The following is a 17,310-nucleotide window of genomic DNA, read 5'->3' as shown; positions in this document are numbered from 1 at the left end:
AGGATGTACCATAACAATGGTAATACTAGTGATTTTCAGCCCAAAAAAAAAAATGGAAGTACGAAATTTTCGGTATTTGACATACTTGAATGCTCCTCCTAATTGATATTTGTGGAAACGAGTTTGTTTCAACTCCATAAATAGGAAGAAAAATTAATGGCTCCGAATATGCAATGACATATGGCTACTAAATGGTTACGTTAACATTTGTACCAATTGAAAACACTCCAAAACAACCATAACAAACCTTCTCCTTTCGTACCACAACTTTTCTTTTCCAAAACAAAATAAAAGGCAAAATTAACATAAAGGAAAGCCAAATGGACAAGTACTTAAACAACAGCACAGCATAAAACAAAAGCAAACGCCTCACAAAACCATCAAACTGACATCATACTTTCCGAACACTTTCTAATCACCACAAGAAGCGACTCGGTCCATGATATTGGCCAAAACACTCTTGCACTCCTGCAGCTTCTTGACACTTCCACTCAGTTTTGACCGCTTTGTTGCAACGGAAGGCGATTCCTCCATCAGCCTCTCAATGCCACCACCATGAGGAGCCATCAGATCAGAGACAATCTCCATCTCCAAATCATTATTGACAAGGTTGAAAACACTCAGCTGCAAATGTAAAGCCATGCAATCAACAAGTCTTCGCAGCACAATCTTCCAATAAGCAATCATCCTCATCCTTAGATCAAAAGCCTGATGAAGAAGATGCGGGTGCTGCCTCAGATGCTCCACATCGATCTCTCCGAAGCCGTCTAAATTCACCCTCGGCGGCCTGTTCTCATCATGCAAGACGCTGTGTAAGAATCCATCCTTCAGAGTCATCAGCCTAGTCCATTCTGTGGAAAACTCCGGGTTACAAGTGTAATCAGTCAGCTTTTCCATCTCCACCACCTCCATTATCCACTTAATCGATCTTTCTTTCATCTTCGCGATCAGGCTGTGGCCAGAGCGTCTTGTGGACAGCTGCAGCTGGTAATAGTCCTCGACATGCTGCATCAAAACCGTGATCACCACCTCCCCAATGTAGTCCCACAGCCTCTCAACAAAGCCTATAGGAATGCTTGAAATTCCATTAACTTTTCCTTGCAGGACAAAGAGAAAAGCCGAGCGAGGAAGGAAGTTAGGCAGCGCAATCTCTTTCGCCTCCTCCAAGTTCCTGATCTCCTCCATCAGAAAGTTCCTTATGGGATTGCTTTCCTCGCACTTGTGAAGCTCATCCGAGTACTGATTCAGCATCTCAACCAATCTCGCCGTGCAATGCATGCGCTTTTCGTTAGGATACTCATTGAATTCCCCTCTCAGAAGAAGTTTCCTCAGAGATTCCTTCACACACCCAAGAATTCTCATGAAAGCAGTCATGGCTTCAGCAACCGTGGACATGTTCCTCGGCAACTTATTGAGCTCATTGAGATTTGAAGACAACTTGTCATTGATCTTCTTCACAATCTCAGGCAGGTTTCTAGCAATACTAGAAGCTTGAATCTGCACCAACTTCTGGGCCAAAACAGGAATCCCGACAATCGTTCTGTCGATCCTCGAAAGCAAAGGATGAGCTCCGAAAAGCCGAGCCTCCTCTTTCCTTGCCTCCTCATAGGATTCATCACCGACCCTGTTCCTAACACAAACATAACCAAGTCCGATGTTAACATCATCAGCCGTTACCTTCTCTAGAAGCCCTTCGGGGGCCTTATCCGCCTTAGTCACCACCGCGAGCGTCCTCTCTCCGGTCTTGTCCACCGTCTGCGACATGTGAATCGACTCACAAGTCGGAAAATCTACAGTTGCAGACAAAACATTGAGTATAATACTCTCCTGAGGGACAATATACTCCATAATAATATCCCTTATCTGATCATAAATATTCTCAGGCTGTCCATGGACCGGAACTCTAGTGATTCCGGGGAGATCAACCATTGTCAAATCAGGAACGCCTTTCTTTTTCACAACAAGCGTCAGAGGGGTGTTGGATATGCCTTTTCCATTGCCTGCAATCTCATCAGTGCCCTGGTTTATGGCCTCCGAGATGTTCTCTTCGTCGGTCGGGACAACTTTGCTGTTGAATTCCAAGAAGAGCTCCGGTTGAGGATTGGAGTGGTGTTGGAGCCGCATGATGAGAGGGACCCTGGTGCAGATTCCTTGGCCGCGAGGGAGGCTGATTCCGGCGAGGGATTCGAGCACGCTCGACTTTCCGGAGGACTGGTCTCCGACGACGACGATGGTCGGGAGCTGAATTCCTTCCTCCATTACCCCAAGGTTCCGAAGCCGGTCGACCGCGTTGAGGAAGGGACGAATCCGGTCGTTGCAGGACGAAACGATCGGTGATGAACTGAAATCAACTTGGGCCAGTGCAAGAGAGTGTTCCTGATCTTGGACTTTCATAGAACCGAACTTTTTGATGAGAGAAGACGAAACCTTAGGACCAGCCATTTTCGATCGAGTTGGAGAGTGTAAAAGTGGAAGAGAAAGTGAGGTTGGGAAATGTTAATGGAGAAAATGAAATGGTGTTTATTTATAGAGGTTTTTGCATGCATGATTAATAAATAAAGATTAAAGACGTTACGTCAAGGGTGGGAAATATTGGAGGGACTCTGCAAATTCACGACGTTTGGATTCCAAAAGAAAAGGTTTATGAAATATGATCTGAGATTCTGAAGAATGAGAATGGACGTATAACACGGTTTTCGATGGGGACTCTTCCACTTCAGTACGTACCCCATAATTGGTTTCGCCCATTTGAAAGTTGGGCACTTTTTTTTTTTTTTTTTTTTTTGTGGCTCAAAAAAATTGGACACTGTATATAGTATATACCGTTCTTTATTTATTTTGAAATGATTATGCTCTTTAATCTGTGTTCTACCCCTAAATATAATGTATTTACTAAATAGGTAAAATAATGCCATTTAAAAAAACGAAGATAATTTAGTAAACATTAGCTAAATAATGTATTTATTAAGCAAATAAAATGGTAAAAAAATATATTTTTACAAAGTAAATGAATTGATAAATTTTCGAAAAATAACGAAATTTGTAAGTTTAGAAAGGTTTTTGAAGAATATTAGAGAGCGGATTTTCCTTAAGAAAATGAATAGATTAAAAAACATGATTTATTCGGGGCGTGGCAGGCGGTTTAGAAGATAGGAAAATTTTCAAAATCTCCTCCCATGATCATGGATTAAAATATCGATGTAAACAGGGTTATATAAATTACGATTCAAATATCATTTTACACACTAAATACAAATGAGGCAAAATAATCCAATATATTACATGAAAATTAACTACCAAACATATTAGAGCACACACAGACTCAAAGTGCTTTCAATACTAAAACGAGTTTCTAGCACGTTGGAAAGCATTAGAAATTCTGATCTTTATCTAAATAATATTACATTTGCCAAGATATTACCCTTGAATAATTCTGAAAGTAGTTTTTGATGTGCCACGTGTATGTTTCTCCATCTTTTCTATTGTTAACCCATGTTAGATGTTGTTATTGTTAACCCATGTTGGATGTTGTTAGTTTATCCAAATTGACGAATAATCTTTAAGGATGTATAGTGACATTTCAACACTGACCTGTGGTAGAATATACTAATATATTAAGAAACTATCTTGGTTTTATACTTTTGAAGTAGATCTCATATGAGAACTATTTGAATGATTATAACGATATGAACTTTGTTCAGTTAGGAACTCATGAAATCAAAACTCATGGCCACAGGATCCTCATCAATATTACTCATTTTGAGTCAAACCACATGTTCTTATAAATTGTTTTTCAATTACCCCAATACCTGGACTTGCTGCATTACATTCATGATCTTCGTTTTGTGAAGCATAAGTAAAATCTTCTTCCCTAGTGAATGGACTCAAAGGTATTAGAATATGAAACATACATTTAAAAAGTAAAATTATTTTAAAATCTAATTAAGTCTTAATATTTTTTATTACTTTTGATTTGAATCATGTTATCACATTTTATTTAAAAAAAAAGGAAAAAATGTGCTACAAAATTATTTTTGGTGTAAAAATATTTTCTCGATGTTTTGGACATTTCGTGGACATTTTAAAAAATATCTTAAATTTATGGATATTTACGGATTTTACAGATATTTGTGAATATTGTTGATATTTTATAGACACGCCGGGAAAAATATTTTTCCCTCGTTATTCATGTCGAGACTTAAAATATAAATAATGTCGTGAAAATCTCAATAATGTTATGGATATTTTCATCCATGCCTGTAACCATCCAATAGTATAACAGTTGGATAGGTTAGAGGTGGGTGGAGTGGGCGGTTTGTAACTAAATTAAATAACAGGCTTGGAATTTATTCGATAGATGAACCTTTCCCTATGTTGGTCTGGGAGGGAAAAAGAAAAGGCCAGAAACAATTAAAATAAAACTCTTGAATGAAAAAAAAAATGAAAAAAAAAAAAAAGAAGCAGATCAACCTTCTATTTACTTTCATGCTTCGCGTTATTTATTTAAAAAAAGAAAAGAAAAGAAAAGATGAGCACTGACACAAAGGCAACAAAAGAACACCCACACAAAGGCACAGAACAGTTAACAGAGCAAAAAAATCGAACGTGATCAAAATAATAATAAAAAAATAGAATTCAAGTCCTCAAACCATAAACCAAGGTCACTGATTACCAATCAAACTCCGGTTCAACAGTTCATTATAAAGCATCAAATCTCATTGACAAGTCCAACCGATTTCTAAATTTCATTCTCCATTCTCTTTTTTATCCAAACAGTAAGCATGGAGGAAAACAAAATTACCGACATTCTGCAATGATAAAAGTTCAACGCTTATCAAAGAAAAATATTATCAGAGAAAACAAAGTCTTTTTTAGCGGAAAAAAAAAAGATTTCAATCGTTTTGCACTTTATAAGGGAGATAATTAGAATTTTGAAACTTGAAAACTGAAAAGTCACAATTGTAAATTCTACCTTTCCAATTCCATGCAGTTGTACTAATATCAATAAACTATAATCTGCGAACTTAAAAAAAATCAAAGAATGTGTTGTTGTAACAACACAAGTTATAACTTTAAATTTTTTTTATATAAGAGAAAATATTATAATAAAAAAGTTAAAGTTAAATTTTTGTAAAAGAAAATACTGTAGCAAAAAAACTTGAATTGTGATTTAAGTTATAAAAAGAGTTTTAAAGGAAAAAAAATATTCACCCCAATCTCCATACTACTCCTGTGGTGGAACTTCGGGCGGCAGGCTTGCCCCAAGCCTGAAAATTTTCAAGCTCGGCAGGCAGGCACTTATCGCCGCTCGTCCGACCATTTCCCCGGGCTCAGGCTCAGGCAGCCCGAGGAAAAACTATTCCGAGTTGCCCGCCGCCGGTGGAGAAGACGAGATCACCGTCCGCCGGATTTTTTTGAATTTTTCCACGTAACCTGAATTTTGCCCAAATTCTACCCGAATTTTTGTGGCCGTTAACCCGAATTTTGAACCCAACGGCTCTTTTTTACCCGACCCGACCGCTGCCCGAAAATTTCCCAAATTTTGAACCCCAACAGCTCTTTTTTATGACTGTTGCCCGAAGTTGTTTGAACCTGACCCGACCGCCTGAATTTTGTATATCGTTGGAACCGAATTTTTTAGGGAAAAAAAAATTTTTCAACCCAAAAAAATTCCTATGAATACCCCCCCTCCCCAATCCGAATTTCTCACCCAAAACCTCTTATTTTCTCTTAATTTCTCTTAATTTCTCTCATAATCTCTCTTTAATCTCTTTTAATTTCGCTTAAATCTCTCCCGATCTCTCTTAATCTCTCTCAAAGCGCTCTCAATTTCTCTTATTTTTCATAATGGCTTCTTTTGGTTATGGTGGTGATATTCCCATTAATGCCTAATTCAACATCGAAGAAGGGCAATTTCCTACTAATGTTTTTCAAACGCAGGAATCGTAAACAACAGAAAGAGCTGCTGAGGAAACTGCAAATCCGAGTCGTGGACGTAGTGGTGGTGGGCGTGGAGGAGAGGCAAGCGGAAGTGCTAGTGCAAGTGTTGCAAGTTCTAAGAAGAAATGCAAGCGCACCTCAACAGTTTGGGAGCACTTCAACACATTCGAGAAGGTCGACAATAACAGTAACGTTAAATATATAGCTCAATGTAAATATTGTTTAGATAAATTATAAGGTAACACTATTCACGACACTATACACTTAAGAAGACACTCTGAAAAGTGTCTTCAAAAGTAAGGAGGCAGAGCCGAGCTCCGCCAAATACAATTAACGTTTGACTGCCAAACCGGCGGTCTAAGCACGTGGAAATACGATTCGCAAGTCGATCGTATGGAAATGGCATGATTAGTAGCCACATTAGATCAACCATTTAGTCTTACCGAACAAAGTAATTGGCAGCGTTATATTAAAATTGTACATAATCTTAATCCACAATTTTTTTCAAGAACTACTCTTAGGAAAGATGCATTAAAATTTTATAAACAAGAAAAAGAAGCATTAATCAACCTTTTACACTCTACTAGTGGTTGCGTTGCGTTAACGGCGGATATTTGGTCCGCCGTTGCCAACAAAGATTATTTAGCTGTAACCGGACATTATTTTAAAGGTTTTGATTTAGATAAGAGAATATTAGGTTTCAAATGTGTTATAGGATCACATACTGCTAATTTAATATATAATACAATTTTATCTGTCATTGATGAATATAGTTTAAGGGATATAGTAATGGCCATAACATTAGATAATGCAACTGTAAATACTAAAGCAATAGAATTTTTTGAAAATGATTTAAGTTTATTCGGTAATAATGATATATTTCACCAACGTTGTACATGCCATATAATTAATTTAATAGTAAAATCTGGTTTAAAATCAATGTCAGACCATATTAAAAGAATTAGAGATAACATTGCTTGGATTCAAGGTAGTAATCAAAGAATAAAAGATTGGTTTAGGTTTCTACAAGCATGTAATCAAAATCCTAGAGCATTAACATTAGATATGCCCGTAAGATAGAACTCCACTTACATAATGCTTGAACAATGCATCCCTTATAAAGATGCTATAATTAACTATGTTAGTGCAAAATTAGGACCAGGATTTATAGACGAAACTGATTGGCAAATTGCCGAACTCTTGTATAACTTTTTAGGTAGATTTCACGAAGTTACTTTAAAGCTTAGTGGAACTTATTACCCAACGTCACCATTAGCGTTAGGAAAAATTTTAAGAATGGCTATTTTATTTAATGAATTTATGACACACGAGGTTTTAGGAGTTTCTATAGCTTTAATGGAGAAAAAGTTTAAAAAATATTGGTCTAAATTACCAATATTGTATGGTTTCGGTGTTATTTTTGACCCTAGATTAAAATTATTAAGTTTAGAAAGTGGATTAGAAAACTCATGTGACTTTTTAGCTATCGACACTACTAACTCATTTCCTATTATAAAGGAAAAAACATTTTCTCTCTATAGCTCTTATGAAAGTAGGTTTAAAAACACACCTCGTGTAAAACAACCGCAACAACGAGACGACAATCCGCATTCATTCTTGAATGTTTTCGGGTTGAAGAAGAAGAGGAAGAAGACGACGATGACGACTCAAGGTCAAGAAGAATCTGGGAGTGGATCTTCATCAAGAGGTGGCGACAACTGTGGTGGCTTCAACGAGTTAATGACATACCTGAGTGAGGGCTTAGTTGTCGACAATAGTGAAATGTTTGATTTGGTTCAGTGGTGGAGGGCATGAGCATTAACTTGGCCAACCCTAACTCGACTGGCAATGGATATTTTTTCAATCCCAGTCTCCACTGTTTTAGCCGAACAAACATTTAGTACAACCGGCCGAATACTTGCAGAACGGAGAAACGCATTGCAACAGGATTGGGATCTATCGAATGTTGAAGCTTTGTTGTGCATCAAGGATTGGGATCGTTCCGACCAACGCTTACACGATACAATTTCACCGGCAAGCCAAGAATGGATCGACAAATTTAATAGATTAATTTTTAATTTTTAAGGCGATTCTTCTGCTTCAAATTAAATTCTATTATTGTAATTTGTAAATATTTATTTACTTTGTATAGTGTTATTGTAATCTTGTATACACTTTGTAAGTTTATTAAATTTGTAATTCGTCCCACAATGATTGCACTCTTTTTTTCCTTACCAAGTTTTTATCCTAATTGGGTTTCTCTTAGTAAGATTTTTAACGAGATAATCATGAATTACAAATTTAAAAATAAATAAAGAAATAATTTTTTTATATAATTCGTGTGTTCATTTCAAATTTTAAATTGTAATATATATATATATATAATATTTAAAAAAATTTAGGCAAAATGGTTTGGCTCGGGCAACCCGACCGGGCACAGGCAAGTCAGGCTCGGGCATCAAGTAAAAATTTAAAATTTTTAATAGTCACAGGCGGCCCGTCTAAAATTTCAACACTACACTGCTCTCATCCGCTCAAGAAGGTAGGTGGGTGATGATATGGGCCCGCTTCAAGGGGTGGAGTGGTGGCAGACCACTGGTTTGAGTGAATTGGGGAATTCGTTGAACAACCCTAATTAATTATACACTCAAGTTTGTTCCTACTAATCAACTCATAAAAATCAAGCAAATATAATATTAATAATAATGAAGGAGTTAAGGAAAAGATGACGCAAACATAATTTATAATAGATCGATAATATGTCTATATCTATTATCTCTAAGCAAACCATGATTTGACTTTTTCCACTGTAACGATCGACTTTTATGATGATGATACCAAGTACATTGGTGATTTGTTATACCTGAGGATCACCACACCTTCTACAATTTGTCAAACTTTAACCGAAGATGTTTGCTATCCTATTCACACCACATTACAAAAGGATTGGCAACCTGTAATCTTGATTTTGGAATAATAACGAAGAATGAGAATTTAGGCTGAAAGGGTTTTCACATAAAGATTTTGATCAGAAAAAGTTTAAATTCAAGTTACAACTTTATTCAAGTTCACGTTCTTTTAAGTTTCAACTTTATTCAACTTTACTCAGCTTTATTCAAGTTACAACTTTAACTCAAGTTATAACTCAAATTCAACTCAAAAATTATACTCAAGTCACACTATAAAAGAACAACCCCTTAATGATACAATGCAAGCCTTGGACATGTCACATGTAAGAGGTCACACACTAGATTTGAAACAAGTTTGACTCAACTATAACTTTCCTTTCTTAAAAATGCTTTAAAATAAATTGAGGGCTTGAGAGATTTAAAGGAGGTTGGGTATATGTTATTCCCATGTTTCTATATGTCAAAACCTTTATTAAAACTCGAACTTATGCTTTTATACCTAAAGACCTCAAAACCAGCCGTAAAACGTGAGTTCTGTTGGCTATTTTTATAGTTGTTACTGTTGACAAGACTGGTCGACCAGTCTTCTACCAACAAATCCTAATTTAGAGAAAAAAACCGGTTTTGGCCATATAACTCTTTTTTTTTGTTTTTTATCAAAATTTGATGATTAATCTTGAAGCCTTGTGAAGTTTATCTCATTGTTTAAGTGAAATTTAGCAGCCTATAGACAAGTCAAAGTTCGTCAATAGTTTAAAACTTTGATATACATATTAAGTAAAAGGACCAATGTCGCATTGTTGAGCTATTCATAATATTTTTACACCAAAATATTAAAAATATACGATTTTAATTTTATTATTTAGAATTTTTATAAAAAAATTACTAAATTTCTTATTTATTGTTATTCTTTTTTAAACCTTTTGATAAGTATTAAAAATATATGAATAAAATTTAATATAATATATTTTTTAAAGATTTTCAATAGTTGAATAAAAGTTTAAACATTATAATTCAATTTGATATGAAAAAAGTAAAATTGGTAGATTGAAAATTAAATTCTATTAAAATTATTACAGTAAATTTAGACAAAGACAACAGATGTTGTTGTGCAAAATGACATACTTATCAAATTCTGATGTTGGACAACAATTTATAGAAACTATTGAATAAAAACAAAGCTTACTAATATCTTGACCTGTTGTAACTTCGTTAAAAAAAAGAAAAAAAAAGCTAAAAGACTTTTTCAAATAAGAATTAATGAATAATTCGTTTTGAGATCTCTAATAGACTTTGAGAAGATTTAGAAATGTTTAAAAAACACTATTTTAGCGAAGTTTAGTATACAGTATTTGTAAAAATTCAATTGATATGATTCTTTGAAAACCCAGCTTCTTAAGAAAACCTTGGTGAGCTAAAATCAAAATCATGCAATACTCAAACATACATATAAGATAAAGTTGAAATAAAACCTATAAAAGATTAACTCTAGTGCATTTCATCTTCATTCTTCAATCAACCTCTTGAATACTTGAATTTTAAGTCTTTAGGTTTATGCTCTTTCTAATTCCATCTTAAACGCTTTAAATCTCAAGAGCTAATTTCTTGTATCCGTCTTATAAAAAAAAAAAATTGCTTTAGGATTTTTAATTAGTTGAAATTTACTTAAATCATAAAAATATAAAATAATTGAAGGAAAAACTCATCAGGTACATGTATGTAATAGTCTATGATAGTGTCGGAACGGATCTCCAATTCGACACCAATACAAGAGTCGTTGCAGTATAGTCTCACGATGATTCAGTCATGAACATATTTTTATGCTAAAAGTCACGATCCTCCGTGAACACAATCATCACCACTACTTGATTAATGCTCACAGTGTTTGTGGTTATTACACAATAACACTCGAACAACTACAAAAATTCACAACTCAATAGCTCAATGGAAGAATAATAGAGAGAGAGAGAGTAATTGGACAGAAATTCAACGTATTTTTGTATATTGCTCATTTGGGTCTTGTTATCTAGCTATTTATAACCTCACCTATTATTAAGTGAGTAAGTATATAAACATGAAAAGTATCTCTCATATTATTTCTTAAAAAGTAAATAACCAAATTACTTAATCGGTCAAGATATTGAAAATATTCCATAATATACTCAAAGAGGACTCTTAAACTATATAATATAAATACTAATGTCAATTGTATATTCATTAAAAAAAGAGCAATAATATATATTTTTTATATATTTTTTTTATTTGTGCTACAATACATAGTAATTTTTCAGATGCTAAGTATACTTTTTTGCCATAATTATTAAGCTTTAGAGTTATAAAATTAATCTTTTAATTCTAAAATCATTTGACGAATGTAAATATTTATTGAATGAAAAAGTAAACATATCAACCAATAAGCAATCAAATGTAAATTTTATTATATGACATATTTTGAGTTAATCTTACCACAAAGTATAGCAAATGAAAATTTTAGCTCAATATATGTCACTACATTGAAGAGTTTTATACACTCAAATATCAAATTTACCATTGACACATTAATTATAACATTGCATTGGAGACGCTGTTATTTTTTCATTTAATTATTATAATATTTGTGATTCACATTATATTAAGGGACTTTTTTCGGTACGTCATCATATCAGTAGGTTAGGTTTTCTGTTTGTCGAATCTACATAAAATCACATAAAAATTAAAAAATACGTATATTTAACAATTAAAAATATCTAATCTACCGATACGCGAGATGTACTAGAGAATCTCTCTTATTTTAATATCTTTATAACTTTTAAAACTTAATGATTACCTCAAAAAAGTAAATTTAGCATTTAACATCATGTATTGAAATACAATTAAAAATAAGATCTTAAATATATCATTATCATACCTTTTAGTATCGAATATGCAGTTAACATTACCATATAGATCGGAGATGGTCATATTTTCTAACATGCATGTATAATGTTGTCCACTACTATCATTGTACGTTATTATATTAATATTCCTTCTCTCTCGTAGAGAATGGACCCCACCAGTAAGTTCTACATGGGTCCCACAAGTGAAAACGATTCTCTGAATGAAAGAGTGGGGATATATCCCACCATATATCATACTTCTAGGTAAAAGGTCGCATAGGTTAAAAGTAACAGCCAATAGAATTGTTCCCTTCCAAGAGAAGGGTTATATTATAGCCAAAAAAAAAAAAAAGGAAAAAAAAAAAAACTACCCTGTTGTTCTTTCGACTCCCAAACGGCCAAACCCCCACTAGCGTTGGAGATCTCTTTCAAAAAAGAAGGGGAAAGAAAAAAAAAGCATCAGAGACAATCAGTCGACTATAAAGAAAGTAAATTCCCAAAAATAAAGAAGAAAAGAAAAGAACATACGAAGACACGCCCAGACTCCCCCAAATGAAAGAAAAAAGCATGTTGTCCTTGTAGATGTACCAACTTAAAAAAAAAACATAGTTTATATTTTTTATTTTTTTATTTTTTATTTTATATGCAATTGTGAACATACTCACATATAATACGTGTAGTTAAGACGAATAGAAAATGAGCGACCAATATCATCCTCTGAGAAGGGCAGCACAAATAACCAAATAGATTCAACCTTAAAAATGTAAATAGAAAAGTTCACATTGCTTAATACTCGATAGATATATGATCACACAATAATACTAAATTAACATAATACAAATTACAGCAAAAGGACTAGTACAATAAAAAATAAAAAATAAAAAGCAAAAACCACACTAAAACACAGAAACTAAACCATCATAACAAATAACCATAAACCAAACACTTAGTAAATTAATTATCTTTACTTAGAGCCAATCCTATCCATGATAGTAGCCAAAATCTCCTTGCACTCTTTAAGCTTCTTGACACTCCCAGTCAGCTTAACCCGCTTTGTAGAAACCGAAGGCGACTCCTCCATCAGCCTCTCAATCCCATTCCCATGCGGAGCCATCAACTCACTCACAATTTCAAATTCCAAATCCTTATTCACCAGGTTATTAACACTCAGCTGCAGATGAAGCGCCATGCAATCCACAAGCCGTCTCAACACAATTCTCCAATACGAGATCATTCTCATTCTAAGATCAAAGGCCTGATCCAGGAGATGCCTGAACGGCCTCAGATTCCCCGTCGCAATCCAACCAAAGCCGTCGAGATTGGTTTGATACCGCGAATTATCGTCGATATCTTTCATGAATGCCTCCTTTTCCGCCATCAGCCTGTTCCATTCGGATAAGAATTCCGGATTACAAGTATAATCCGTCAGCTTCTCCATTTCCACAACCTCCATGACCCACTTCATTGACTGCTCTTTCATTTTCTCGATAAGATTAAGCCCCGCTCTTCTTGTCGAAAGCTGAAGCTGGTAATAGTCTTCGACATGGCTCATTAAGACAGAGATCACCACTTCCTCAATGTAATTCCAAACTCTTCCGACGAACTCGGTTGGAATATTCGAAATTCCATTCACTTTCTCTTGTAGTATCGCGAGAAAGGCTGTTCGGGGAAGGAAATTAGGGAGTGAAATCTCCTTGGCTTCCTCCAAATGCTTGATCTCCTCCATTAGAAAGTTTCCAACCCGGTCGCTTTGCGGAGAATTTTTTAGTTCATCATTGAAATTGTTAAGCATCTCCACCAACCTTGCAGTGCAATGCATTTTTTTGTCATCTGGGTACTCGTCAAACTCTCCTCTTATGAGAATTTTCTGCAGCGATTCCTTAACTTGCCCGAGGATCCTCATGAACGCCGTCATCGCCTCCGCGACAGAGGACATAGTCTTCGGTAGCTTCTTGAACTCGGTGAGATTGTGGTTTAGCTTGTCGTTGATCTTCTTAACAATGTCCGGCAAGTTTCTCGCTATGCTCTTCGCCTGAATCTGCATAAGATTCTGCGCCAAAACCGGCACCCCAACAATCGATTTATCGATCTTCGAAAGCAGAGGATGCGACGCGAAAAGTGCGGATTCTTCGGTCCTCGCTTCCTCATAGGACTCATCACCAATTCTGTTTCTCACACAGACATAACCAAGACCAATATTCACATCATCAGAAGTCACCTTCTCGAGAAGTCCTTCTGGAGATTTATCGCATTTGGTGACCACAGCAAGCGTTCTCTCTCCGTTTTTGTCGACACTCTGCGACATCCGAATCGACTCGCAAGTCGGAAAATCGACAGTCGCCGACAAAACATTAAGTATAATACTTGCTTCCGGCTTAATATACTCCATTATAATGTCCCTTATCTGGTCGTAGATGTTCTCCGGTTGACCAAGAACAGGGACTCTGGTGATTCCCGGAAGATCCACCATCGTCAAATCAGGAACGCCCTGTTTCTTCACCGTCAGAGTCAGGCGGGTTTTGGATATTCCCTTCCCGTTGCCGGCGATCTCCCCAGTAGCCATATTGATGGCTTCCGAAATGTTATCTTCGGTGGTGGGGACCACTTTGCCGCTGTACTCCAAGAAAATTTCGGGTTCTGGAGAGGAGTGGTTTTGGAGCCGCATGACGAGGGGGACTCTGGTGCAGATTCCCTGGCCGCGAGGGAGGTTGATGCGGGCGAGAGACTCGAGGACGGAGGACTTGCCGGAGGACTGGTCGCCGACGACGACGATGGTGGGGAGCTCGATGCCTTCGTCCATGACGGCGAGGTTGCGGAGCTTGTCGACGGCGTCGAGGACGGGGCGGATGCGGTCGTTGTAGGAGGAGACAATCGGTGCGGCCACGACGGCCAAGTGGTGGGTTTCGTCACCAGCAATTTCAAGATCACTGTCGAGTTTGAGAGTTGAGAGTGAGAGGATTTGGGAGCAAATTGGGTCTTTGAACTCCATTGTGGTTTTTTTTTTTTTTTCTTTTTGTGGTGGATTGAGAGAGCACAAGGTTTCGCAGAGGAGCTGATCAAGTTAGGAAAATGGCCAAAGTGGTAATGTGGGTGGTAGTAGTGGAGACTCTGGAGAGTAGAGTATAGGGGTGCGCTTTATATAGAGGTTTAATGGAGGGAGTGAAGGAGGAAAAAATATAAAAAATAATAATAATAAACAATGAAGAAATGCGTAGACCAGAGAGACTTCGGACATTACCTGGAAGTCGGAAAAAGAGAAGAAAAGCTTCGTGCTAGGTCATGTCCGCACTGTAAAAAGCAATTATTAAATTAATCTCAAAATGGTACACGTGACCTCATAAAATTCTCTGATTTAAATTTTTAATTTTAATTTATTACAATAAAAAATACTTATAAAAAATGATATTTAATTTTTTATTATGATAAAAAATTATATTTTAATTTTTTTTATTATAATAAAAAATTTTTATAAAAAATTACATTTTAATTTAAATTTAAAACTTAAATAGAAAAAATGAAGGGCACCATTCTTGAGAAGGCAATGATTTCCGAAAAATATTGAATTTGCATCCTACTTCTCGGGGAAGTTAATTAAAGGCTTGTTTAGTTCGTTGATTTAAGTTTTTAATTTGAGTTAAGATGTAATATTATGTGAGAGCTTTTTATTATAGTAAAAAAGTTAAATGTGACTGTTTTTAAAAACTTTTTACTGTAATAAAATTTAAATTCTAAACTCAAATTGATAAAGTGAACGAGACCTAAATATGTGACCCACTTACTGGAGAGATATTCGATTGCAGAGGTTTTTATTGCTGCCGTACATCATGGGACGTACAAGCTTTCGGCGGGAAGCGTTGTTTCTCTTCCCAACCCACTCTCCCTCCTAAAACAAGGACGTCATAAAGCAAAAGCGACGAAAAGACAAACAAAAAAATAATAGAGAAAAGCCCGTCAATATTTGAAGATCATTCCATGACATGTGACGTAGGAGTCAGCATAATTTCCATCCAAATTCTCGTGTTGATTTCGCGTTGATTCATCAGTCAATTTGTTTAGTGTGGATGTCTTGTTCCTTCCCACAGCCGATATCAATAATTTGAATGTGAATTTTACTTACCAATTTATTCATAATCTTTAGTTTTATATTCAAGCCATAAATAGTTTTCATATTTTTTTCATACTTTTTTCCGGTGTGGCTCCTTATTAATAATACGGGTTCTGACGGTTAAATCCAATAACGGGAGGTAAGGCCCAAGAGAATATATGCACCCCTTGAATTTTTAATTTTCACTTTTAGTCTCCAGTTTTTCAAAATTTTTTCATATATCCGCCTATTAATAAAAAGGGTTATTTATATTTTTAAACTTTGTATTTTAAATTTACTTAAAATGTATACCTTCAGTTTTTAATCTCATCAAATATATTGAATGGTATACTTTTAAATTAGATTTCATATATAAATTTATATATATATTTATACTTTTGAATTAGATTTCATATATAAATTTATGCATTATCTTGGTGAATAATTGATTTTGACTTTTAAAATGATCAAACTATCCTCAAGAAAAAAAAAACTAAAACTTTCAAATATTACAAAAAATAAAAAATAAAAACACAAAAAACCCCGTTTCAATGGTATTTTTCATATTTTTTAGGTCAAAACCATAAGTCTATAATTTTTTAGTTTTTTTTTTCTTTTCCTATCACTTTATTCAAGGGTATTTTCGGTATTTTTAAAGTTAAAATCAAGGGTTGTTGTGGTAAGGTATAAATTTAAATATTAAATCTAATTCGAAGGCATAAATTTGATGAGATAAAAAATTGAAGGTATAACTTTTAAATAAACCTAACACATATGGTATATAAAAAATAAATATCCCTAACAAAAATTTCAAATACATTTTCACAAAATCCAATATTAATTGATTTTTTTTTTCTTTTTAGTTTTCTTTTCTTGTTGTTCTTTTGATATTTTCTATTAAATCTTATGAATTTAAATGGACCAAATTGATTTTTTTTTCTAATTTCTTCTTATGAGAACTTTTTTTCTTTCAAAATGGTCCCTTCTAAAATATCTTTTCATATAATCTTTATTAGATCAAAAGTGAACCTCATAGAAAAAGGTTTAAAACGACCCATTAAAATGATATTTTTTAAATGTGCCCCTAATTTAGGTTTTTAATTTATTTTAAATAACCCTCTCAATTACCACTTTCTCATAAACATATTTTCTCTAATTTGATCATGCTAAAGTTATATATATTTTTAAATATGTCTCTGCATATTTAAACTTTTTTTTGTAGCGCTCTCAATTAATATTTTTTGTATGTATTATGTATCCCTTAAATAAATTTTTTAATCTAATTTACTTGCTAAAATCTTTATTGCTCAAAAACATTCTCCTTATCTATGCATACACCATTCATCCAAACACATATTGTATTTGAAACATGCATTTTAATCATTTTACTCAAATATAATTTTATTACTAAGCTAAATTCTTAAAAGAGTAATAAATTCTAGTAAAAGAAAATAAACTCTTCAAAATTTTAAATTTACCTATCAAGAAGTTTAATAAACTA

The 17,310-nt window shown here is 34.5% G+C and overlaps 2 protein-coding genes across 2 annotated transcripts; both read right to left on the bottom strand.

Moving 5' to 3' along the window:
• Nucleotides 1-402: 402 nt before the first annotated feature.
• Nucleotides 403-2,442, bottom strand: LOC21388572 (dynamin-related protein 4C). Its single transcript, XM_010090328.2, has one exon. It carries the CDS (start codon nucleotides 2,440-2,442, stop codon nucleotides 412-414), a length of 2,031 nt encoding a protein of 676 aa, XP_010088630.1. The 3' UTR covers nucleotides 403-411.
• Nucleotides 2,443-12,473: 10,031 nt separating this feature from the next.
• Nucleotides 12,474-14,908, bottom strand: LOC21388571 (dynamin-related protein 4C). The gene has a single exon (XM_010090327.2). The coding sequence runs from the start codon at nucleotides 14,712-14,714 to the stop codon at nucleotides 12,690-12,692; it is 2,025 nt and encodes a 674-aa protein (XP_010088629.1). The 5' UTR covers nucleotides 14,715-14,908; the 3' UTR covers nucleotides 12,474-12,689.
• Nucleotides 14,909-17,310: the final 2,402 nt, after the last annotated feature.

The sequence above is a fragment of the Morus notabilis genome, unplaced genomic scaffold, assembly GCF_000414095.1.
Source record: "Morus notabilis unplaced genomic scaffold, ASM41409v2 Scaffold1057, whole genome shotgun sequence".
Taxonomy (NCBI): Eukaryota; Viridiplantae; Streptophyta; class Magnoliopsida; order Rosales; family Moraceae; genus Morus; species Morus notabilis.
The sequence above is the reverse complement of the archived record's forward strand: the minus strand, read 5'-3'. Positions and strand labels throughout refer to the sequence as shown.

What these genes read in the sequence shown, in the direction of transcription:
- LOC21388571 (XM_010090327.2), bottom strand. Translation starts at nt 14,714, where the DNA reads ATGGAGTTCAAAGACCCAATTTGCTCCCAAATCCTCTCACTCTCAACT.
- LOC21388572 (XM_010090328.2), bottom strand. Translation starts at nt 2,442, where the DNA reads ATGGCTGGTCCTAAGGTTTCGTCTTCTCTCATCAAAAAGTTCGGTTCT.